This window comes from Diabrotica undecimpunctata, chromosome 1 (genome assembly GCF_040954645.1).
Source record: "Diabrotica undecimpunctata isolate CICGRU chromosome 1, icDiaUnde3, whole genome shotgun sequence".
NCBI classification, from domain to species: domain Eukaryota; kingdom Metazoa; phylum Arthropoda; class Insecta; order Coleoptera; family Chrysomelidae; genus Diabrotica; species Diabrotica undecimpunctata.
The window spans coordinates 4,409,955-4,435,709 of NC_092803.1; the positions used below are offsets into that span (position 1 = coordinate 4,409,955).

The 25,755-nt window shown below is 33.6% G+C and overlaps 1 protein-coding gene across 1 annotated transcript in view; it reads right to left on the reverse strand.

Moving 5' to 3' along the window:
* The window catches only part of LOC140442283 (kinesin-like protein CG14535), a 105,271-nt gene extending 84,659 nt beyond the window's left edge, over nucleotides 1-20,612 (reverse strand). The window contains exon 1 of the mRNA XM_072533359.1: nucleotides 20,400-20,612. Within this exon, the coding sequence (XP_072389460.1) occupies nucleotides 20,400-20,612 (213 nt within the window). The remainder of the gene's footprint in view (nucleotides 1-20,399) is intronic.
* Nucleotides 20,613-25,755: the final 5,143 nt, after the last annotated feature.

Here is a 25,755-nt window from a genome sequence, read left to right on the forward strand (position 1 = left end):
TGTCAATTGCCACAAAATGCGATCCTCTTATTAACACAAATCTACAACGCAGTATTAAGATTGGGATATTTTCCTGTACAATGGAAAGTGGCTCAAGTTATTTTCATCCATAAAATAGGCAAAGCTTTGGAATCTGTAACTTCACATAGATAGTAATAATAAAGAAATTAAGTTCTTTCTTAGAAGAAAACTGCTTAGTTCCTGCCTAGCAATTTGGTTTTCGGCAAAAACACGTTGCAGTTGACCAAGTGCATAGAGCAAGTTGTTAATATCATAAACCAGGATTTAGAGGAAAAGTGGTATTGTTCTGCAGTCTTCCTAGACATCACCCAAGCTTTTGATAAAGTGTGGCATACAGGCTTGCTGTATAAAATTAAACGACTACCATCTGAATACTATAGGATATTCAAATCCTACATAACAGACAGACATGTAGAGACCTATAAACTCTGGCGTACCTCAAGGTAGTGTGCTTGGCCCACTATCCTATCTTTTATATACGGCCGACCTGCCCATTTCTGATCAGTGTTCCTTGACAACATTTGCTGATGACACCGTTATCCTCTCGTCGCAGACAAATTCGATCGAAGCATCTAGAAGGTTACAAGTCCACTTCAGATGTGGTTAAGAAAATGGCGAATCAAGGTTTATAAATGTAAGTCAAACCATGTAACTTTTACAACTAAACGTCTGACATGTCCACCTGTACAACTAAACAATCAAGATATACCGCAATCCGATAGTGCAAAATACCTTGGTATTCATCTTGATAGACGACTTACTTGAAGAAACTAGATCTTCGATAAACGAAAACAACTTGGATTAAATTAAGACAACTTACTGGCTACTTGCTACAACGAATGTTGAGGATTCCATGGGTACAAAGAGTTACTAATGTTGAGGTACTTCGTCGCATGTGTAAACAAAAAGAATTACTAAGAATAATCAAAGAGAGGAAAATGCAATACTTAGGTCATGTGTTGAGAGGCGAAAGATATGAATAACTTCAAGTTATACTGGAAGGAAAAGTACAGGGCAAAAGATCAGTAGGAAGACGCCAGAACTCGTGGCTGAAAGACCTGAGGAGATGGTTCGGCCGCTCATCCGCAGAGATCTTTCACGCAGCAGTTTCCAAAACTACAATTGCCATTTGGATCGCCAACCTTCGAAAGGAGACGGAGCAATGAGAAGAAGACTGGCTACTTGGAAGATCTAAACTATCACTAAAAAATAAATTATTAGTGTATAAATTAATTCTTAAACCCATCTGGACCTATGGCATTTAACTGTGGGGGTGTGCAAGCGAATCCAATATTGAAATCCTGCAGAGGTTACAATCAAAGGTCCTTAGGCAGATTATTAATGCACCATATTACGTCCTTAATTAAGTAATTCATCGTGATCTCTCAGTGAGTGTTGAGCGCGAAGAAATAAAAAATTGTCTTCTTCTTAAGGTGCCTTCCATTACTGAAGGTTGGCTATAACTACAGCAAATTGCTCTGTATCTTGAGCTGTTCTTAGTATCGAATGTGTGTCCATGCCTGTCCAGTCTCTTACCTTCTTCAACCAGGAGCATTTTCTTCTTCCTGGACCTCTTCTTCCCTCCACTTCCCCTTTCATTATAAGTCCTTCCATTATAAGTAAAGAAGTGTAGTGATAGGCATTTAAAGAGGTTAGAAATTTACCCAAAATCTAGTGCGGTAAACCTACTGGACAACAGCAGGGAAGTGACAAGACTAAAGAGACACAAACCCTTGAACTTACCAGATAGATTTTCACAAGCAAATTGTTTAGAATGTAAGAAAACAATCATTTTTTAATATTGATTTTAGTTAAATTTAATAAGGAAGGTACCAGCACTGGCAGGTATTCTTCGATCATGTTATTTTTCTGTTTAAATTATCAAATTTAATTATTGTCCAAACACGTCAGATTGCAAATATTTACTTGAAAAATAAAAAAAAACAGTTTGGCAATTCATTTGTTGAGAAAGTCCATGTCTCCCACTTACAATAAACAACAATATTTAGGTTATATTTTGTATAACCTACAATATAATAAAAAACTACAGTAAACACAATTTATGTCTCAGATAACTTCTTATTCGGTACTTTAATGGACAAATAAATATTTTACATTTTATCTATCAGATAAGTTTATTAATGTCATTTGATAGTTCAGATTTCTCTCATAGGTGCCGATGGGTGTTTAAATCTAAACTAACATAAAATCATCTGTAAAAAGTTTCATTGTTTTTTTTTCTTTTCACTACAATGAACTTGTTGAGAACAACAAGTCTTTTACAACTTTTTGCTGCAACCTCACACAAGTAAGTGCTTTATCTTATTTTCTAAATTATACAATTTTACCATTTTGTAATACTAGTGTAGCTTTTTTTTAGAGATATTAAAGAAATCTAACGAAACATAATGAAACCGTTGATAAAAATACATTTTGGCGTTAATTTTTGCCTTTTAACCATGTAGCACGCCCATGAAACACACCCCTGCTTGTTATATCGCATCTATCTTCTCTCTCTGAAACGCGAGAACTGATCAACCTGCAGTAGAAAAAGCACAAATGTAAAAGTCGTGTTCAATCTTTCTGAGATTTTTAAAATTCTTGCTATGGAACTGTTTCACATAATTCCCTTCGTTCCGTGGGGTTTGTAACTTTCGACTAGAAAAAGCGACGTGCCCTTCTGTTTTTCAGTCGCTAACATTTTTCAGACGAGAAACGCGAGTTGTAAACAATTTTTTGTTCTTTTAATGTGGCCCATTTTCTTCCAAATGGAATGATAAAGAGGGGTTGTTTAAAGATTGAATGTAAATAATAATACACGCCTTAAAGGAAACTTAATATACGTTTTGATCTTTTAATTTTGCAGGACAAAAGTGAAAGCTGTATAGAAAAATTATAAATTAGGTTTGTAATAATAATAAATTAATATTGCTAACTCATTATCCATTAGATAGCGGGTAGGAGGGTAGCGGAGGGTAGGAGTTCCTTGGACTCTATTGGATAGTCGTATTCAGTCAGATTCCAGGAGCTTCTTGACCCGGGAAGCTAGAACCTGTTAAGGGTCCCTTGTCCAGGGTCACGGATGAAGTCCAGAACGGCATCCAAGGCGTTAAAGAATATTTTCGGTACAACGAAGATGGCGGAGTTGGCAACCTCTGATTTTGGGGATAGTATAAGATCACAAACCTAGAAGCGTCTGACCCGGAGCAAACGGCTTCAAACAGCGTCAGTACTCACAATGAGTGGTTGAATTAAAAACTCAGCAACCCGCCTTGCCAGCGTGGTATTTTAAGGCAAATACCTCCCAACAAAATGTCCTCCCAATTTTAAAACAAAAACGGATGTACCCCAGGTGAGTATGGCGAGAAATCAAAAGTCTCACACTGATTTATCAGTCTGTCTTAAGGATTCTGGAGGAAGGGGACAAAAAACTGACGACGAAAAATAAATAAAGAATTATCAAAAGCTATAAGGAAAGATTTAAGAAAATTTAAGAATGAAAAGGTCTACCGGACTATAGAAGAGAATAAAAGTCTGAAAGTCTGAGAAGGAGTCCTCATATCAAATAGAGAAGAACTACTACGCATAGTTGAAGACTTCTACCAAGAACTATACACAAGTCAAAGAAAAGACCAAACGAACTTGGAAGCCACCACATCATGAAAAATCATTAACCAGGGTTCAGAGCTCATGCCAGAGATCACACTAGAAAGATTGATTCTCGGCGTGAAAAAAAAAAGACAAAATAAGGAACGAAGACCTAAGGAAAAGAACAGGTATCACTGATGTCGGACGTATAGCCAAGCTGAAATGGAATTGACAGGTCATATAGCGAGACTAAAAGACTCAAGATGGACTAGAAAATTAATTGACTGGTGCCCAAAGGAAGACAAAAGCAGTAGGGGTCGACCACTAACAGGGTGGATAGACGACATTAAACGAATATCCAAGAAATGGCAACAAGATGCACAGAACCGTGAAAAGTGGCGAAAAACGGGAAAGATCTATGTGCAGCAGTGGACAGAAGGGGTTGTATGATGATGGTCTTCTTCTTCACGTGCTATCTCCTCTAAGAAGGTTGGCAACCATCATGGCAATTCGCACTTTCGACGCCGCTGCTCTAAAGAGGTCAGCAGAAGTGCAGTTAAACCAAGCTCTCAAATTATTCAACCAGGAGATGCGTCTTCTTCCGCGACTCCTTCTACCCTGTATTCTTCCTTGCATTATGAATTGCAACACGTTATAACGCTCGCCACTCATGACATGTTCCAGATATTGCAGTTTTCTGACTTTAATTGTATTAAAAACCTCTTTATCTTTTCCCATTCTTCTCAACACCTCGACATTCGTGACTCTATCCACCCAACTTATTCTTAATATCCTTCTGTAGGCCCATAACCCGAAGGCTTCCAATCTGTCCGAAACATCTTTCTTTAAAGTGCAAGCCTCCAACCCATAAAATAATACGGAGAACACGTAGCATCTCAGAAGTCTTATCTTTAAAGAAATTGAAATGTCCCTGCTGCCGAGTACTTTTTTCAGTTTGTTGAAAGAATTTTCTTGCCTGTCCTATTCTTGTCTTAATCTCTTCTGTGTACTAATTATTTTTGTTAATTATTGTACCCAGATATTTATATTTTTCTTTTATTTATTATATAATTCAACGAGAAACCAAAAAACACATTTACGGTAATATAGTCCAAAGTATTACACTTTACGGTTCGGAAGTATGGGACGTCACCAAAGCTAATAGAAACAAACTTATGACGATAGAAATGGATTATCTGAGAGGAAACAGCAGTAGATCGAAACTGGAGAGAGTTAGAAACGAACAAATAAGAAACGAAATGAAAATGGAGCGAAATATCAATGATGACATAGAAAGAAAACAATTAATCTGCTTGGGACATGTTAAAAGAATGCCAGAGTACACATGGCCTAGAAGAGTACTGGAATGGCACTTAGAAGAGGCAACTGCATATGACAGAAAAAGATGGAAATTGGGGGCGGAGAAGCGGCGACAGCCGTAATAAATCCGTTATTATTATTATTATTATATATATATATATATATATATATATATATATATATATTCAAAATGGGTATTATAATGTATAATTCCCTAAATAAATATTTAAAAAAATATTTGTGCTTCTACGTGTGGCATTTTTTTTGAAAACTTAAAGACTTTAAGAAAACTTAAAAAATACTTATTCTAAGTTTCAACCAATCCCGAATACCAAAATCAAATATTAATTATGTCTTGGTTCTAAATCCTAAAACCTAAAACCTAAATCCATGGTTCCTGAGTTAAACTTTTTTGTTTCACTTCCATCAAATTGATAGCTGCAAATTCTTGAAAGTTATTCTTTATTATTTTCTTTATAGTTGTAAGCTTATTGATCTACTCTCAGATGAACTGATGATGTGTATTGATTCATATACGAAACGTTTTTAATAAAGAATAAAGTAGCAAGATCCTTTTGTTTTCTTCTCCAATTTTTATAAAATAAATTTTTAAAATGTTTAAAATATATTTTAACTTTTTTAATTTGTTCTCCATGTATTGTTATGTGTTCTTGGCGCTGTTGGGCTTTTGTCCCAGCGCCATGACGATGATGATTATCTATTAGATATAAAATGCTAACGAGCTTATTTACACATTTCCATAAGTTTTTTGACATATTTTTGTTATCATTTATGAGCCCTTCTGCATAAGATTTTTTAGCTTGTTAAATAATGTTAAATAAATTATTTTTTTTATTTATTGATTTAAGTAACGCTGGTGTTATTGATGGTTTTTTATATTTCCCTTTTTGTTTAATTTTTTGTAGTATTTAAGCTTATATAATTTTGTAGTTTTATTCAAAGTTTTTATTAACATCTCTTATAGAGTATACCCAAAATCAATTTTCTTGTTCTAAATCTGGCTTAATTTAAATGCCTTGTCGGACACCTCTTTGTCTCAATTAAGGTTTTGAATTATGTGGAGATCTTTTCCGTCTAGCATTTTCTGTAGTTTATAAAACAATTTTCCTAGAGATATAATATCCTAGTTGAATAATATGACAGCTTCTTCCAAACCCTTGGCCCGCCCTTCCTGGTAGCAGATGATTGGAATGCTAAAAATACTCTATGAGGATCACGACTTATCCACAGGATAGCCAATATACTGGCCAGATGATAACAATAAAATATCGGATCTTCTAGATTTTGCAATATTTAAAGATTTACTTAATACGAATTTAAAAAAAGATCCTAGTTTTGACCTAAGTTTGGACCACGGCGCCATATTAATAACATTAAGCACAATTATAATATACAATCAATAGCCATTAAGACTATCTGACAAAAAAAACAACTGGGAACAATTTGAAAACACCATTAACCAGAATATAAATAACGTAAGATCACCGAATAGAAGAATTTGATGAGCTGGAATTTGCAGTACAAAAGCTAACGGCTGTAATACAAAACGCTGCTTGAAAATCTACTCCTATGAGTAAAAAGGGTAATCCTAAAGACAACAATGTGCCATTACATATCAAACAAATTTTAACCGAAAAAAGGTGAGCGCGTGCCAAAAGGCAAAGGTTCCGAAATAGTTCACTCGATAAGATGCAGCTAAATAGACTAATACACCAGCTAAAGTTACCGCTAAATCAAGCTCGTAATGACACCTTCAATTTTTGATATTAACAATCTCTCTAGATGACCACTCTATATGGAGAATAACTAAAAAATTTAAGAAACCGACACTACCAATTCCTCCAATAAGAAAACCTGATAGAAGTTGGGCCCAGACTGACAATGAAAAAAGCTAAAGTATTTGCAGAATATTTAGAAAATATATTTACTCCAAATTTAGGTCAAAACATAAATGATGATGTAGTTAGCAAATATCTAGATGCACCTTGCCAACTATCTCCTCTAATAAAAGCATTCTTTCCATTCGAGGTTTGCAGAATAATACTGAGTACCAACTCTCACAAAGCCTCAGGATACGATTTAATCGATAGAAAAATCCTGAAAAATCTACACAGGAAAGCAGTTCTTATGCTTACTATTATCTATAATACAATGATGCAGTTAAACCATTTTCCAACTCAGTGTAAATATGCTTATATTATAATGAAACCCATTTACGGCCAAAGATGCGTAAACGCAACCTTTATTGTTAATTTTTTTTTGGCCCGAAAATAATTTTTTTAATGTTTTCTTTTTATTGAAGTAACATCTCAATAGATTGAGGTATATAGTATCATTTTTCTTTTGACAAAAATATTACTTTTTAAATATTTTAAGATTATTATAATTTTGCATAATTTAATGATTTATGCACATCTTCATACAAACAATTTTTCCGATACTAATTATAAACTTAATTCATATTTTGTATTCTATAATTATAAAAATATGTTGAAATTTTTATTATTCTAAAAACTTATTCATTCATATTTTAAAAATAAGGTCTATAATTGCATGTTTATACGATGGATTCGTATACGCACCTTTGGCCGAAACCATATTATATTTTTTTCGTAGACTAAACAATCTGAAATTACGATCTCGTCAATAGTCAATACACTTCAATACACTTAAATCAGTTTGAAAGTTTCCTTGTGTTTATTTGTTTTATATTCCATATAAGTTGAAATGAGGTAAGCTAAATTATTATCATATGAATGCGTGTATATGGTAGTAGTAGTGCATTTTTTTGTTTATTTTAGTAAATTCTCGAAATATGAAATGAAGAGGGCACTAACTACTAAAGAGTTAATGGCTTTGTTAGAAGAAGACTCAGACTGTGAAAATGCTGACTCACTTGATGTGGTTTATGTGCCGCCGGAAACATATGAAATTTCCGATGTAGAAGACATTGATGATAATATTATTGGTGAAGAAGGAATAAAAACAGATACTGCAGGTACATATGAAATACAAGTGAATGGGAATTCTGACGATTCTGATGATGATATTCCTCTGAACCACAGATCAAAACGTCCAAAGAAAGAACCAGGCAAAAATAATAAATCCAAATTTGTCCCAAGTTGGGTAAAAACAGATACTCCTTCGTACTCGTCAGTAATTCAACATCAGTCTGATCGATATTTAGAAAATATAAAAGCCAACCATGGAGGCAAGTCACCTATTGAAGTTTTTTCACTCTTTTTTGATAAAGAAGTAAGTGAGAGCATTCGATATTTTACAAATATTTATGCATCGCAGAATAACCATCACGATTTTGAAATGAATGATACAGATTTAAAAAAATTTATTGGCATATGTATATTATCTGGTTATCACACTCTGCCTCAAGTTGATATGTATTAGTCGAAGCTCTTTTTGGACTATTGAAAGAAAAAGGATTCTTTGCAACAGGAACAGTAAGGGAAAATCGCACTGCTAAGTGTCCTCTGGAAGAAAACAAAATTATAAAAAAAAGGAAAGAGGTTCATATACATGTGCATTCGATTCCAATTTAGAAGTTTTGGTGACAAGATGGAACGATAATTCAGTAGTGACTGTAATGACAAATACATGTGACGTTTTACCCCTTATGCAAACTAAACGTTATAACCGTAAAGAACACAAAGAAATTCTTATCCCTCAGCCTAATATAATTCACCAATATAACCAATACATGGGTGGAGTGGATCTGCATGATAATGGCATTGCGAATTACCGTATTAAAATAAGAGGAAAAAAGTGGTGGTGGCCGTTGTTTACTAACATGATTGACAGTATGGTGGTCAATAGTTGGAAAATTTTTAAAATTGCGAATGATTCTAAAATTTCCCAACTGGAGTTTCGTTCGAGATTGGTTCTTAACTTACTAAAATATATTGGACATGCAGAGAATAGTGAAGAAACCGCTACATCATTGTCAAACTCAGTATATGGACGTCCATCTAAATTTGCTTTACCAGATGAAACTAGATTCGACAATATTGGCCATATTATAAAAAGAGACGATAATAGTGTAAGAAGAAAATGTCGGATGTGCAAAAGTAATACTATTTATTTATGTAAAAAGTGTACAGTGCAGCTACACCCCGAATGTTTCGAAAATTTTCATCTTAAAATTTAATTTACAGTTAAGATACAATATGTTCCTTTTTTAAAAATTGTATGTGTATTCGGCCAAAGGTGCGTATACGCACCCACCTGTTTTTCCTTTCATAAGAAAAAAAAATTCTTTTTGGTTGTAAATTAGTCTTAATTTATGTGTTTTTAATCCAATCTAATAAATCAATTGTCAAATTTCTCTTTGTTTATTGTCTCGGCCCTTAATGGGTTAAAGAGCCACGTAAATTGCCTACAGACTCTTTTTCCTATCTCCCGGTAAGTTTGTTACCCTTGATGTTCAAGATATTTGAAAGACTCACGACTATCAGTTATCAATTTCTGTCAAAAATGTCCAACAATCCAACAGTGTCATAGAATAGTAAATAAAATCATAAAAAGTTTGGAATAAAAGACTATGTGTGCCTTAGTAGGCTTTACTGCCTAGCGAGATGTACCCTATCCTAATTACCTTTATTAACGGACGTTCTTTTCAATTAAAAATCAATAATGATTTCTCAACCAATCACTCAATTTATACCGGAGTTTCTCAGGGAAGTGCCCTTGTTCCCTTCCTGTACCCAATCTTTACTGCTGACATACCTATTACAGATTACCTTACAGTGGTGACTTTTTCTGATCATACAGCTGTTTTAGTTTTTAACAAAAACCCAAACAATAACAAAAATCACCTCAAATCACATTTACAACAAGAAAACGCACTTGTCCACAAGTTAGTCTAAACAATGCTCCTATTCCTGCTAGAGAGGTTGTGGAACATCTTGGGTTGCATTTGGCTTACATTACATTTGGCATTAGCTTACCTAGCAGCAACACATTAAAGCCAAAAAAAACTCAACTCAATATAAAATTAAAACAAATGAATTGGTTGCTTGGCAGAAAGTCCCAACTGTCATGAGGGAACAAAATGCTGCTTTACAAAGTCATACTAAAACCAAAATGAACTTACGGTGTAGAACTCTGGGGCTGTAGCAAGACTTCAAACAAAAAAATTTTGCAGACCTTCCAATCAACAACGTTGCGTATGATAGCTAATGCCCCTTGGTATGTGAGCAACCATCTACAATGACCTAAGAGTACCAACCGTAAAAGATGTCATATCACTTCACGCCAACAAGGCAAAATTCTTAATTCAACGCATCACAGCCAAATTATCAGTGAATTATATCAGCCACCAATTAAGAAACAAAGACTGAAGAGAACTTGGCCAGAATACCTGGTTAAATAGCTAAAAATGGAGAACTGTCGGGAGACGGTACCCAAATCAAGTCATTTTTATCACATTTACTAATTACTCAATGTACTGTTTATGAGTTTGGTAGTCGATGAAACAGATATATACTTTTTACTGTGATCGAGGTATTTTTAAATAAGCGTTTGATTCGCAAACAGTGCCTCTCTTGTTCCCAAGGCCTTTTAAAATCCGAACGGTAAGTCAATTATATCTTTTACGAATTTGAAAGTGTGCATACTCATTTCAATAAATATTTTGCTCTTTATGGCGATTGTATTTACTGACTAAACTCTTATTCTTTATTTTCTCTATTTGATAGAGATAGAAATAGAGAAAGAAGAGAACGACTTTTATATTTATAGATACCACGTTGTTTTCTGTGCAAACACACGGCAAACCCTCGTAACTTTCCCCTAATATTCCAAATCAAATACCGAAGCTAAAACGCCCAAAAATAAAATAGAATATCGGTAAAATATCCGAACACTGAAGGAATGCATTTTTCCGAAAAGTTATAAAGTTGTTGAAGACAAAAATTTAATCATGGCCGAATATTTGCAGTCCGTCATGATTTAATTAACTTGGCCATGTAAGCTCCACCAACAAGATCGTTCACTGGCTGTTGGAATATTTAATGGAGAATTCCTGAACGGACCCGATCAATTTTAACCCAATAAAACGAGAAGGATGCCTCCGAAAAACCCTTTTATCCCTATTTGGACTGTTAAGGTCTTTTTTTGGCTGGAATTTAACCATCCAAAAAATTGGAAACAAATTAAAAAATAGTCAACATTTTTGCTCGGGTATTAGCGAGAGCAGAATGGAATATTTTGATAAAAAACCGGAAAAAGGAATGAAATATGCAATTTTATAATATAACTGGTATTTACAGAAAAGCGTATCATTTTTCTACTGTACACTGGTAAAGAAAAGACCCTAATGGTTAAGTATTTTTTAGTGATATGTCAGCACTTTTGAAAAATATGTTAAAAAATTTAAAAAGTGGATTTGCATATTGTCACTTGAATTAACTTCGGTGAATGTGCACAAAAATTATTTGCCCAATGGTTCCTCCAATTTTTCTCGCAACAGCCTTATGGCTATTATCGAAAAAATATTGACATTTATAGAATAGTATAAATCGTTTTTATACGAACGAACGAATTTTAAACGAACGTATACTAAGAGTAGACATAGATATGGATAAAGAGGAAACCAATACAAACCTAATCATATGTTATGGACCAGATGAAGACGCAATAAAAAACGAAAAGAATGAATTTTGGGACAAATTACAAGAAGTGATAAATGATTGTACAGAGAAAATTGTGATCACAGGAGACATGAACAGTAGAGTGGGGAAAGAAACAGAAAAATGGAACAATGTCATCGGGCCTTATGGGGAGGACAAACTAAACAAAAATGGAAAATTACTACTCGAATTCTGTCTAGACAATAACCTGATGATTATGAATACACACTTCCAACATAAAAGGATACACAAGATCACAAGAGAAGTCAAATCAAGAGACGAACAATCAATTATAGACTATACTATAGTGCAAAAAACAGAGAAGAACTGGATAAGAGACGTAAGGGTAAAAAGGAGTTATGAAATTGGTAGTGACCACTATCTACTAGAAACCACATTCAAAAGCAAAAGAAAAGAAATAAAAAGAAATGAGAACATAAACAGAAAACACAAAGAAATAATAAAAATTTATAAACTAAGGGAAGAAACAATGAGAATAAGATACTCAGAAGGACTAGAGAAAGAGATGGACAATGAACATGAAATAACAGAAACAATAGAAGAAGAATGGGGAAAATTTAAAAATGCGATGATAAAAACAGCTAAATCAATATGTGGAACCACAAGAAATAACAACAGAGGGAAACGAACATCTTGGTGGAACGATGAAGTGAAAAGAGAAATAAAAGAAAAGAAGAAATTATGGAAAGAATACATCCAAGACAAAACACAACAAAAATATGAAAATTATAAGAGACAAAGAACAAAAGTTAAAGAGATAGTTAAGAAAGAGAAAAAGAAAAGTTGGGAAAAATTCGGGGAAAAAATGGAAGAAAACAGCACAGAAAACGTAAAATTATTTTACAGAACACTGAAAAACCTAAGAAGCAACAAAGAAACGAAGCTGAAACAAATAATGAACAAGGAAGGAACAGCAATAAACGACGATAAGACAATAATGGAAAGATTTAGGGAACATTTTCAGCTGATACTGAAGGGAAATCAAGCGAATACAATGGAGAAGGAAAGCCACAACAGGAGAGTATCCATGAGAAACACGGAAAATCCAGAAACTATAGAAAAAGAAGAACTGGAAGAAGCAATAAAAAAGATAAAGATTGGAAAAGCACCAGGAAGCGATGAAGTAGCACCAGAAATGATGAAATATATAGGAGTAAAAGCAAAAGAAAAATTGTTATACATATATAACCTAATATGGAAGAGAAAAGTAATACTTAGAGAATGGACAAATGCAGTAATTATACCTATATACAAGAAAGGAAACACAAGAGACTGTAGGAACTATAGAGGTATATCACTACTATGTGTAGCAGCAAAAGTATACGAAACCATAATAGAAAGAAAAATTAGAAAAGAAATAGAACATAAATTAGAGGATGTACAAAGTGGATTCAGGAAAGGACACAACACACAAGACCATATATTCACCATGCAACAAGTAGTAGAAAAAGTCTTAAAGAAAAATAAAGAAATACATCTGAGCTTTATAGACATGGAAAAAGCATTCGACTCAGTCAAAAGAAAAGATATATGGGAAAGCCTAAAGAAGAATCAAGTAAGTGAAGAACTGATAGAAGCAACAAAGAGTATATACATGAAAACAACAAATACAGTAAGAATGTTAAATATACAGTCAGAACTATTTGAAACAACCCAAGGAGTTAGACAAGGGGGAAGTCTCAGCCCAGTACTATTCATAAATGTAATAGATGAGATAGTGAAAGAATGTAAGAAAACATTCAAGAAATACTGCATCGGTTGGAACAGAATGCAAATGATAAATGCTGAGATGTGTATATTTGCAGACGACATAGTATTAATTGCGGAAACTGCAAGAATACTGAAATACAACTTAGAGAAATGGAACCTAGAAACAAGCAAATACAACTTAAACGTAAACAAAGAGAAGACTCAAATAATGAAAATATCAAGGAAACAAGGGACGGAAGATCAAAAAACAGAAGTAATGATAGACCAACAAAAAATAATATAGACAAATTCATACAAATACTTAGGAACAGTAATCAACAACAAAGGAGACATCGAGGATGATCTTAACAACGGAATGGAAAACACAGGAAAACTATTCCAAGCACTAAATAGAGGATTCCTTAATAACAAAGAAATATCAACAAAAGACCAAGATGACAATATACAAAACAATATATAGACCTACAGTGACATATGGAGCAGAAAATTGGATATTAAACAAAAGACATCAGAGCAGAATTCAGGCAGCAGAGATGAAATACCTCAGAAGAACGATAGGAGTAAAAAGAACTAATAGAATCAGAAATGAAGAAATAAGAGAAAGACTCAAAATCAAACCGATACTCGAGTCAATCAAAGAGAAAAAATTGGCATGGTTCGGACATCTAACCCGGATGGACAATAATAGACAAGTAAAAAGAGTGTGGGACGCCAAACCAATAGGGAAGAACAGAAGAGGAAGATCCATTAAAGAATGGAACAGTGACATCTCGCAGATACTGCAGAGTAAGGGTAAGACTTGGCAGGAAGCAACACAGATGGCATCCAATAGGAAGGAATGGAGAAAGTTCGTTAAGAGCTAGGACACCTCAGAAGACTGTCAAATATTGTAATTTAATTGAATTGTATTTTAAACGGCCCAACACCGAAAGGTACAAATGGGTCTACTGATTAAGTAAGTAAGTAAGTAAGTATAAATCGTTTTTAAAGCTTTTTTTTTATCTTTTATTAATATACGGTATTATCCCCGTAATACATTTTAGTACCGCAAATTCAAAGCCTCTTACTGAAGACTGTTGAATGACGTTAGGAATAAACTTTTACTTTGACCTGTAACTACAGTTCACCCTCGTGATAGTGTTTTTTAAGGATTTTAAGGTGTTTAGGGGATTCGTGCTAGATTCCTCAAGAGGAGAGACTTTAATAAGATTGTCCATGGGATCATTAGCAAAATTAAAAACAGGATATGAAAATTTTATATACTGTATTTACAAGAATTTTTTAAACTATAAATTTAGATATTATAGACACTAAACCGTAGACCAACGTCCTTTTATAAAATATTTTCAAAGTATCTTGGACAAAGAAAATATATTTATTCATTGTTACTAGTAAATTCTAGCGTTATTTCTTGCCTAATCAACAAATGAGTTGTTGTAGGCTCTATATAAATCTACACCTTAAATGATACCCCATTATATTCACATAATTAGCTCTAATAGTTACCACTTGAATGGAAACTCGTTCACGTTTCGATCTAAAATTAATAATATATACGGTCGCTGCAGAGGTAAGGGCTCGTATCAAAGCCACCAACGTACGTATACTAAATTCATCCCTTAGAAATCAATATAATACGTTTCCGCATTGTATGTATCTCCACCTAAATAATAGCCAGCTAGTATTACCGAATATCTGTGTTTGAGCTTGTCTATCATTTATTATGTTATTTTCCACAATTCGCTGCGATACAATTAAAGTTAGGGATGTTTTCTTGGGAAGGAATGACGCAGTGATTGGCGGATGATACGCGGTTTTCGAGAAATTGGTAGTCGAAAAACAATCACTGATTGCCTATAATCAATAATACCAGAACAAAAGAACTTGTTTTTTCTTTATATTCCCTTTCACCACAGTGTTCTGTATTGTTAAATACACACAGTTTTAAAAGTTATTCATTACCCAAAATTGTTGCTTATATAACTAATTTCAGAAACTGCTAGTATAGATCATTTATAAAAAATGATATAACTTTAACTAATAATATCGTATATGTTGGCATATGACCACAATGGGCATCGATACAAGCCTGGATTCGAGCCCTAATACGGCTAACAAGTCGATTAATCATTTCCTGTTGCAGATTCTTTCATTTTTCTCTAGAGGCAATTGTAAGTTCATGATGGGCTTTAGAAGGATTGCTTTGGATATGAACAACTCTCAAAAGTACATCCCTTGCATGTTTAATGGGATTCACGTCTGGAGATATCGCAGGCCACTCCAAACGGCGAATATCTTCTGTCTCAAGATAGTCACTAACCTCTATGTAAGCGGGCGTTATCATTCATAAATACAAAATTTTCACACACAGCTCCTCGCCATAATCCCACATGAGGTTCTAAAATCCGTGTGATGTACCTTTGTCTTGTTAGAATCCCTTTAAAAACCAACAATTTCGTGCGTCTATCTGCCATAAAACCTGCCCAAAACATAACACTGCCACCAGCGAAAGGAAGTATGGAAACGGAAGCAAAACTTACGGAAGCTGTGTGTGTGTTCTTATTTTCACTAAAAGCCATGCAAAACATGTCTAGGTTGGAGCTGAAGAACTTTTATTGATCGATGACTCCTCAAACTTGACTCTAAAATTCATCTTATTATTGTAGCCAACGATACCCTGACTCCTATAGCATGCATCAAAACGATAGTACAGACATAGACGAATTTCTCCAAATGGAAATTCTGATATATCTTTCTGTTGCTCATTAGTAACTCGCTCGGGGTTTATCAGAAGTGCTCTATTCTGTATTGAATTTGTCTCCAGAAACCCATTCTATATTCTTTCCACCAAAAACCGCTGCGAGTGGCCTTCTTCAACTACAGCGATAATTGTTGCTAGGTACAATTCAGAAATTAAATTATGATTATTATAAATCACGTTTTTACAAATTTGCGTTTATAATTGGCCGAAACTTCTTAAATGAAGAGGTTAACCCTTAAGTACCATGGCGGGGTCAAAATTGACTCTCCGCGTTTTTAATGCCAAGTTTCGCTACCGAAACATAGATTGAGCATTGCGCGCTTTCTGCTAATCTTCGACCGGTAGGTGATTTATCGATCTACGAAAATTCCGTTAGTTTATCTGTTACTACTGCAGAGTTAGGCACGCATAGGGTCAATTTTGACCCGCTTATGGTATAAGTGTTTCTAGTGCAATTAACGAGTAATTTGAAATGGCGGGGTGTAGTCGCAATAAACGTCCTCTGACACAGAAAGAACTTGAAGAGGAGGGACAAAAAATTATGGACAATGGACTAGATAGTGACAGTGAGTTTTTAGACCAGGCTAGTGAACACAGTGATCACGAAACAGACAGTGAAGAGGAATGGGACGATGATGACGAAAAAAATTGGCAAATTAATAATTCCGAAACTGGTAGTGAATATTCGGGTGAAGAAAGTGATATAGCTGACTCAAGGGATGTGTTTTATGGCAAAAATAGGTACAAGTGGTCTAAAACTTCTCCCACCTTTTCTCGTACACGTAAGCATAATTTAATTAGTCATTTACCTGGTGTTATTGGAAAAGCTCGAGCTAGTATGCCAGAGAAACCAGTTGATGCTTGGGAATGTATTATTAGCCACGATATATTGCAAGAAATTCTTGAGAAAACCAATGAACGAATAACTAATATGGCTTCTAAATATAATTTACACAATTTATCGTGTCAATATAACAATCATCTTGACATAATTGAATTAAAGGCCTTCTTAGGCTTATTATATTTAGCTGAGGTATTTAAATCCAATAATGAAGATTTAAGGTCTTTATTTGCTACGAATGGTACTGGCCGTGATATATTTCGAGCAACCATGTCACTAAACCGATTTTATTTTTTGCTTGAAAGCCTTTGTTTTGACGACCCAGCTACTAGATAAGAACGTATTGCGCACGGAGATAAACTGGCAGCTATATCCAATATTTTTAATATGTTTATAATTAATTGCCAGTCCAATTATAGCTGTGGTGAATATCTCACAATAGATGAAATGCTTATTGCATTTAGAGGAAGGTGCCAATTCAGGATGTATCTCAAAAATAAGCTAGACAAATACGGTCTGAAAATGCAGTGTTTAGTAGACTCTAAGACACATTATTTGCTAAATGGTTTTATATATACTGGAAAAGATACACGCAGAGCAAATCCAAAAAAGTTATCCATCCCCACTCTAGATGTTTTGACACTTATTTCACCAATTTCTGGTACAAATAGAAACATAACAGCAGATAATTGGTTTTCGTCCATTGAGCTCATAAAAGAACTGAGAAGCCATAAAATTTCATATGTTGGAACTCTAAAAAGAAATAAAAGAGAGGTTCCTGCTGAATTTCAACCCCAAAAAAACAGGCCACCTAATTCTGCCTTATTTGGTTTTATAGGAAGCGAGAGCCTTGTATCTTTTGTTCCTAAGAAAAATCGTGCAGTATTGTTAGTGTCAACTATGCATCATTCCAATACAATGGTTAATGGAAAGCCAGAGATTATAAATTTTTACAATGAGACAAAAGGTGTGGTGGATTCATTGGATAAGAAATGTGCATGCTATAAAACTGGCAGAAGAACTCGTAGATGGCCTCAAGTAATATGGTTTCGCATTTTGGACATTGCAGGATTAAATGCTAACGTAATTTTTAATGGAGTTCAGCAAAATCAAATAATGGAAAGAAGATTGTTTCTAACCACTTTAGGTCAAGAACTTATTAAGGCCCATTTAACTCGTAGAGCTCAGCAAACTTGTTTACCGAGAGAAATTCGTAGTGCCATTTTTAAAGTTTCCGGACTTCAGGAACCAATGCCTGCCGCAAATCCAGAACCACAACGACGAAAAAAGAGGGGAAGGTGTAAAATATGTCCATATTCCAAAAACCAAAAGAAAGAAAGCTCATCGTGCGATAAATGTCGAGATTTTATTTGCAAAAATCATTCCCGCATACAGACGTTATGCATAAGCTATGTTGAAAATTAAGGTAAAATCATGCTTGTCATTTTTGAGATACGAAATCTAAATCGATTTTCTTAATTTTAGGTAGGAGCTATGATACCTAGATTTCACCATTGGATATAAAAAAAACTGCACATTGTTATTATTTTTCTTATAATTCGAGAAAGTGCATAGCTATGTTAATTTGACTGAATACAAAAGTTTTTTTTTTTAAATAATATTATATCTAATTAACCAAATTCGTTTATTTTTATATAAATGTAAAAGTAGCTGTAAACAAATTAATTTAAAATAAAACAAGTTAAAAAAAGAATATTTTTTGATAGAAAAAACAATGGGGGGTCAAATTTGACCCTGCCATGGTACAAATGTTACTATTTTTGGCCATGGTAGTTAAGGGTTAAGTATCAATCCCAAATTACCCAAATCACACTGTTTAATTATTCAGGATCGCAGATTTTGGGATAGACAAATATTTGGCTGATGATATAAAACGTATAAAGCCTTTAGGAAGAGGGCTAAGAAAACACAAAATAGAAACGATATTTAATACCGACAGAAAAATCTCATCTATTTTACCATCCGCCAAAACAAAAATATCGTTAGGAAATCAAGGAGTATACGAGATTCCATGTCGGGACTGTGACAAATCGTACATCGGACAGACCAACCAAAGAATCAATGTTAGACGAGAAAAACATCGAAATGCCATCGAAAGGAGAGCAAAAACGTCGTCCCTTGTCCAACATGTCTCAAACACAGGACATACAATAAACCTGAACCAAACTACGATGTTAGCTAACATTGAAATTAAAAGAAAACGCGAAATCAGAGAATCAATAGAAATAGAAAAAAATCCCAACAGTCTAAATCAAAGAGATGATGCTCAAAGGCTTCCAACAACATGGAAAACGGTAATAAAGAAAAAGTCTAAAATATAAGTCTATAATAAAGCCTAGTTCTGCAATATTAATGCATGATAAATTTGGCTCAAGTTACTAATGTCTGTTCTCTTGTTCAGAGCGTTGGGGTGTTTCAGTATCGAACACATTGCGTTCGTTGCCAAGAATCTTAACTTCGTTAAAGTCCACTTTGGGATTTGTGTTTATAGCATGATGAGCAAGAGCTCATTATGCTATCAAGAGCAAGATGCTTGGATAGGTTAATATCACTGCGGTGTGTCGTAAGACGCCCCCTCAGTGATCTCCCTGTCTGACCGATGTAACACGAGTCACACTCAGTACAAGGTATGTAATAGATGACATTGACTTGTTCCAAAAGGGACAAGGGTGTTTTGATTTTAGAAAACAAATTTCTGACCGTCTTGGCATTCTTAACTGCAATTTTAACAGGCACGTTATTATGTTTGTACAGTTTATTAAGTTTTTCAGTAACTTGAGGGAAATAGGGTAACGAGGAGTAATGGGTAGTTGGAGTCCCAAGTACAGTAGTAGGCAGAACCGTGTTATTAATAGTATTTTTTGATATAACTCTAAGTTGGTTTAATTTATATTTAAAAGGATGACAGGAGTGGTAGTTGAGAAACCTATTGGAGGCCATTGGTTTCCTATACCAACTTGTGGTTAACATATCTCCCATTCTGATGACACGCATGTCTAAGAAGGGAATACTATTAGTGTTGAGGTCCTCAAGTTCAACAGTGAACTGTAAGTGAGGATCAAACTCATTCAACAAAGACAAAGTGGCCTGTATCTTGTCTGGAGGTAAGGCTAGTAATAGGTCATACCGCTTAATAAAAGGGATTTGGAAATCTAAAAGACTCAGACCGTCAGATACTAAATCATCCGGTACAAAGTTAACTAGGATGGGAAAGATTGAGGAACCCATAGGTGTCTCTTCTTTGTCTTTTTTTCTCCACCTTTTGACCTAAAAACCCACCACTCTTCGAGTGATCCTTAATATATATATATATATATATATATATATATATATATATATATATATATATATATATGTATACGCTTTATGTAAAAAAAATTGTATATTTTTCATCTTTCTAACGATTTTTTAAAAATCCGAAAAGCATTTATTTAAATTGTATACCTCTTACCTGAGAATCGTCCTGGGAAAAAATAGCATCGAAGGCGAACATCTTGGGAGCCGCCACCCCCACCCGCCTGTCCTCGGGGGCGGCGGAGCCATTACAAATGGAAGGATCCGTAAGAGTAACTTGCTTTTTTCGCTTATCTATGCTGAAAAAGCCGTTGTAGCAGCCAGCGTCCACACCTGGACCCGGAGGCGTCGGGTTGGAGACCCTCAGCATCACTTTTACCTGCAATAAAATGACAAATGTTAGAGTTTAATTTTATTTCCGGGTCTGCAGGAAGGTAAAAGGGTCTGTGAAGGAATAAATTATCCGTTTTCGGGAAGTTTTGTCATAAGTAAAACGTATTTAGGTCAAATTTAACGTTGTAACAAAATATTTCCGTTTTTATAAAATCCAAATTTTTATGATTGTATGTCGATATTTTAATATTGAAACTCTTACGCTACTAAATATAGTTGGATTATCAACTGATCTTTTGGAAAAAAGCATTGGTAACTATTTTCTGGTGACATTTTAACCCATTAGCGCTGAGAAAAGAAAATTCTTTTTATATGCAGTAATTTCATTTAAAACTACGTAAAAACAACTTATTTTTGTTAAATTTAAGCCGAAATAAAAGAAATCTTTTTTTTTTTGGGACCACTAGGCGTTTGGCAAGATCAAATATTGAAACAATTCATTAATTTGTCCCATGTGTATGAAATGGTTTAAAACATGAAATGCAAAGCCCAACGTTGCATTTTTCACACATTGTACGCCCTTTTGAACTGCAAACTGGCATGGCGCACCTCTTTCTTTTGCCCTCAGGTACAGAGATAATCCAATGATCCTTGCAGTCAAAACAGACGCAGTCAGACACTCGAAAATCACTTCCTGCTGCTCTACCTATTTTTCCAATTCTTTTAGCGGGGATTTATATGTCGTTAAGTAGGTCTAAAAATTGAATGAATCGTAAACATTTTCTGAGTTTTGTATAAAAATACTTTTACCTGACAAATACTTCTTCTAAAATCTAAGAGACTAATATCCTTCCAGGATTTCCTACATATCGTCTAAGCATTTTGAAGAGCTGCGTCTATAAGGTACGTAAATATTGGCCAGTACCATTTTTTGGAACGTATGCCGGCTCGGTAACTGAAAAAATATATTTTCCCATTTATCTTCATTTATATAAATATTGCCCTTTATTTCTTACCAAGATATTATACTGTCCATGAGATCAGTTCCTCCCATGCTGTTATTATACTGCGAAAGAAGATATGGCCTAGGTACTTGTATTGTCTTGCTATCCTTTTTGGAATATCTTTCCACATTTTTGACCGGCTGAACACCAAAACATGTGCTTGCAGCTGTTACAACTTTGTTGTCCCTCCAGCGAACATATTGAATACCAGAATATCCTTATTCAATGTTGAACAATATTCCCCTCGTGCACTCTTTTCCATCGTCTTTTTGGAAACAAGTGGACAATTTCTAGGAATTCTATTATCTCTCACAGTACCTATAACCTCGTACCCATTAGCTTTTAGAGTACTTAACAAGTATGTACTGGTAAATAAATTATCAACGAAAAACTTTTATCTCAGAGATCCTTTGTCACCCAATTCTTCGATCATCTGTACCATAGGAGCTGCAGCTTTTCCAAAATATTTTTGATATTCTTCATTAGATCTAGGATTTTTTCCCTGATATATTTCAAAGTTTATCAAATATCCGCTAGGTGTATTCATACACCACACCTTATAGCCAAACCTTACAGGCTTTCCTCTGATAAACTGTTTGCATCTATGATGCCCAAAGTAGCGTATCATCGATTCATCATAAGCTATATTTTCTTCTGGGACAAAATGCTCTATGAACGATTTTTTAACATATCTGTAAGTGATCTTAGTTTGTACATTTTGTCATTTTTATCTATATTATTATTGTCTGCGAAATGAAGTTGACCCTTGCTTTTATTTCAATGGAAAAAATTATGTTTTGGTATGTGTAGATGATATTTTTGTTATTTCAATTTCTGAAGATGATGTCAAATTTTTTTTTGTGTGAAAGTAAGTGATTTATCAAATCAAACAAAAATTGTCTTTTTAGGATTAGAAATTGAAAGGAAAGATAAGACTTTAGTTATTAACCAGAACAAATTAGTTACAAAAATTGGTAATTGTTTTAACATGGTAAATTGCAAGATTAGTAAAATTATAATGGAACCCAAATTGAATTTAGAAAAAGAAGCTGAAACTGATTTTAAAGTCCCTTATTAGCAGTTTAATACTGTTAAAAGGTCTAAACTTTGCTCTTACTCATCCATTTATTCCAACATTACACATAATTAGCTCAGTGGAGAAAATCTCTCAATATTTACCAACCCATGAAGAAGAATATACAGTACCGAACATTATCCGACCAGCAGACAAGGGGAATGCCACAAATAAAATTTAATATCAGGGCTAAAAGACCTAATAACAAACAGCCTTATACAAAATTGACAAGGGGTCCAAAGAAGCCTTTGGAAAACAGGATATATATATAGAATTGTATTCAAATTTAAAGATTATTTTAGAAGATTATTATTAATAACAATAATAAAAATTTTTATAAAGTACCCAAAGTTCATAAGGGTTCATACACCACTTATATCTTCTTGTAGTACTGTAAATTTTCCTTGTGTATCATTTACTTTTTGAAAATATCTCAGTAAAGTGAAATATATATAAAGTTATAAGTAAAGAAATTTAGGATGGTAATATTTTTCTTATATTATTTCTGACCCAGTTCATAAACACGCTATAAATCTAAAATAAAATGTTACCTTAGGGCCCATTCCAACACGCATCATCATAATTAACTAATTCTCACTTGTCATCACAACGGTTCACATATCTTCGACTATAAACCTATTAAGATACCGCTAGAACACAATAAGTCGAGAACACCGACACCAGAGGAGATCCATCTACTTACTAATGCACCTGGCACACTGAGTCGGACATTTTTTGACAAAATTCCCAGCATTATGCATATATGAACATTTTAAACTGATTTACATTCAAAACACGTGAAAGCGGGACTCGTTTTGGGCCATTAAAATTGATTAAAGACTTCTAAGTCATCGGCATAGCTTCGACGCCGTCGTATATTTGGCATTTTTGGCCATCGTAAATAAGAAGAGACGAATTTCAATACAAAGGGGACCGGATGAGTTATGTAGGACTGTAAAACGAAATATATATATATATATATATATATATATATATATATATATATATATATATATATATATATATATATATATATATCAATTTAACATAAAGCAAGAAATCAACGAGAAAGATACATATGATTGGAACAAGAAGTATCACAATATAAATACTTACATTGACGAACGCACAAATAAAGGTTTATCAATTTAGTTCGAAATTACCTACACACAGAAAGAACACACCTACAATTAACACAATCTAAAGCATCACCAATATTACTTTGCTTAACGATGGACCTTCAACAAGATTTGATTCTTATACTGAAAACACTACTTGTATTGACTTACAACACATTACAAACTATAACTTGGGAAGCAAGTACATAAAGTTGTATATAAGCGATCATTTTCCCATAGATATAGATTTCGAAGACAAACAAAAAATTCAACCTTACACTAGATGGAATACAGAAATAGAGGATTGGTCACTGTGTACACATTTTGTGAAAAATCAATTAAATTCTTATTTAGATCCATCTTCTAAGAAAGAAGACATCTTCTTTAGAAGACACAGAACACTCATTGAAAATAAAAAGAGAAGCACAAAAATATCTTCTGAAATATAAGAAGTTAAGAGCTATTAGTAGAAAAATGGTAAAAGAAGCTAAAAAGGAATCATTAGACTTCGGCAAATATGCATATTGCATATTTTGCATATTGTGCATATTTTATGCAAATATTTCATATTTTGGCATATTTGTATAAAAGTTTGCATAAAGTGCATAAAAGTTCAGATTTTTATACTGTATTTGAAAATTTTTAAACATACCAATTTATTTCAATTCTTGTATAAAATTTTGTAGTCATTTTAATCAAGAAATGATCTAAGTACGTAATCTCTACAGGTACAAAACATTTACAATTTCAAAAAAGATCAATTTAAGTAGCCCTCAACATTCTTACAAAGTCTCGGTCACTGAGGCATTCAGTTATTGGATAATCGCTAAGGGTTCGCTCATTTGCATTTTATGATCTAATCCCCAAATCTATCTACAATTTATTGCATCTTAACAGCAGGTAAACGGCTAATAGTTTTGTTCCTAATTTAGGGATTTTCCAAAATCTCCCAGTTTATTGAATTAGGTACCTAAACATTTCTAATTTGATGCTCAGATTTGTAAATCATTTTTGTTTTGATATTCAAAGCGTAAACACTCGTTGTGCGTAACAAAAAGGAAGATTGTGATTTTATAATGCCTAAAACAACCAGTGCTTCAACTTGGATTAAACCTTATAAAGAGCTGTCTATGGATATGGGAAAAATCTACTGTTCAGTCTGTGGCAAAATTGTAAGTATCTAATATTTTCTATTAAATATCTAATATTTCATACATACAGGGTGTTTCCAAATGACACTTACAACGTTTGACTGTAGATACTTCTCGAAAAATTGAACAAAACGATATAGTTAATGAGGGGTCAAACTTATTTACTTTTCGAGATACAGGGTGTTAGAATTAAAAAAAATTAAATTCTTTTAGTTAATAACAACAATAACTTTAAAACCAATAGACGTATTTACTTGAAATTTAGTACTCGTAGGTTGTTTTTAAATGAAAAATAGCTTCCTTTAGTGAGAAAAAATTGTCCATGGTACAATACAGTGTGTATTTAGAAAAATTTTTCACCTTTACTTTTTTTTATAAAGTCAGCTATTCTAAAACACAATTATTTTTATTGTAATTGAATTAACAAAAAAAAAAACTTTTGTTGAATTTTAAAATAAGTTATATGATGTACTAATGGTTAGTAACAAAAACTAATTTGTGGATTAATACTGCATTTAAAACACTTAGCGAGTGTTTTTTTTTCCAAACCAGTTATTTGATTAACCAAAAACACCTTGTATATTTTTATATTTTAAAGGTTGGGTTAAAATAAAGGTTTTTATTTTTATTTATAGATAGCATGTGAGAAGAAATTTCAGATAGACCAACATGTGAGAACTGCTTCACACATTGCAAAAAAAGGAAAAATAGGAGGAAAACATCAAACTTCAATGGCTAAATGTTTCCAATCTACTTCAAAAAAATTAGATGAGCAAGAAACTTTTAATGAAGACTTGTGTCGCGCATTAGTGTCTGCAAACATACCGCTTTC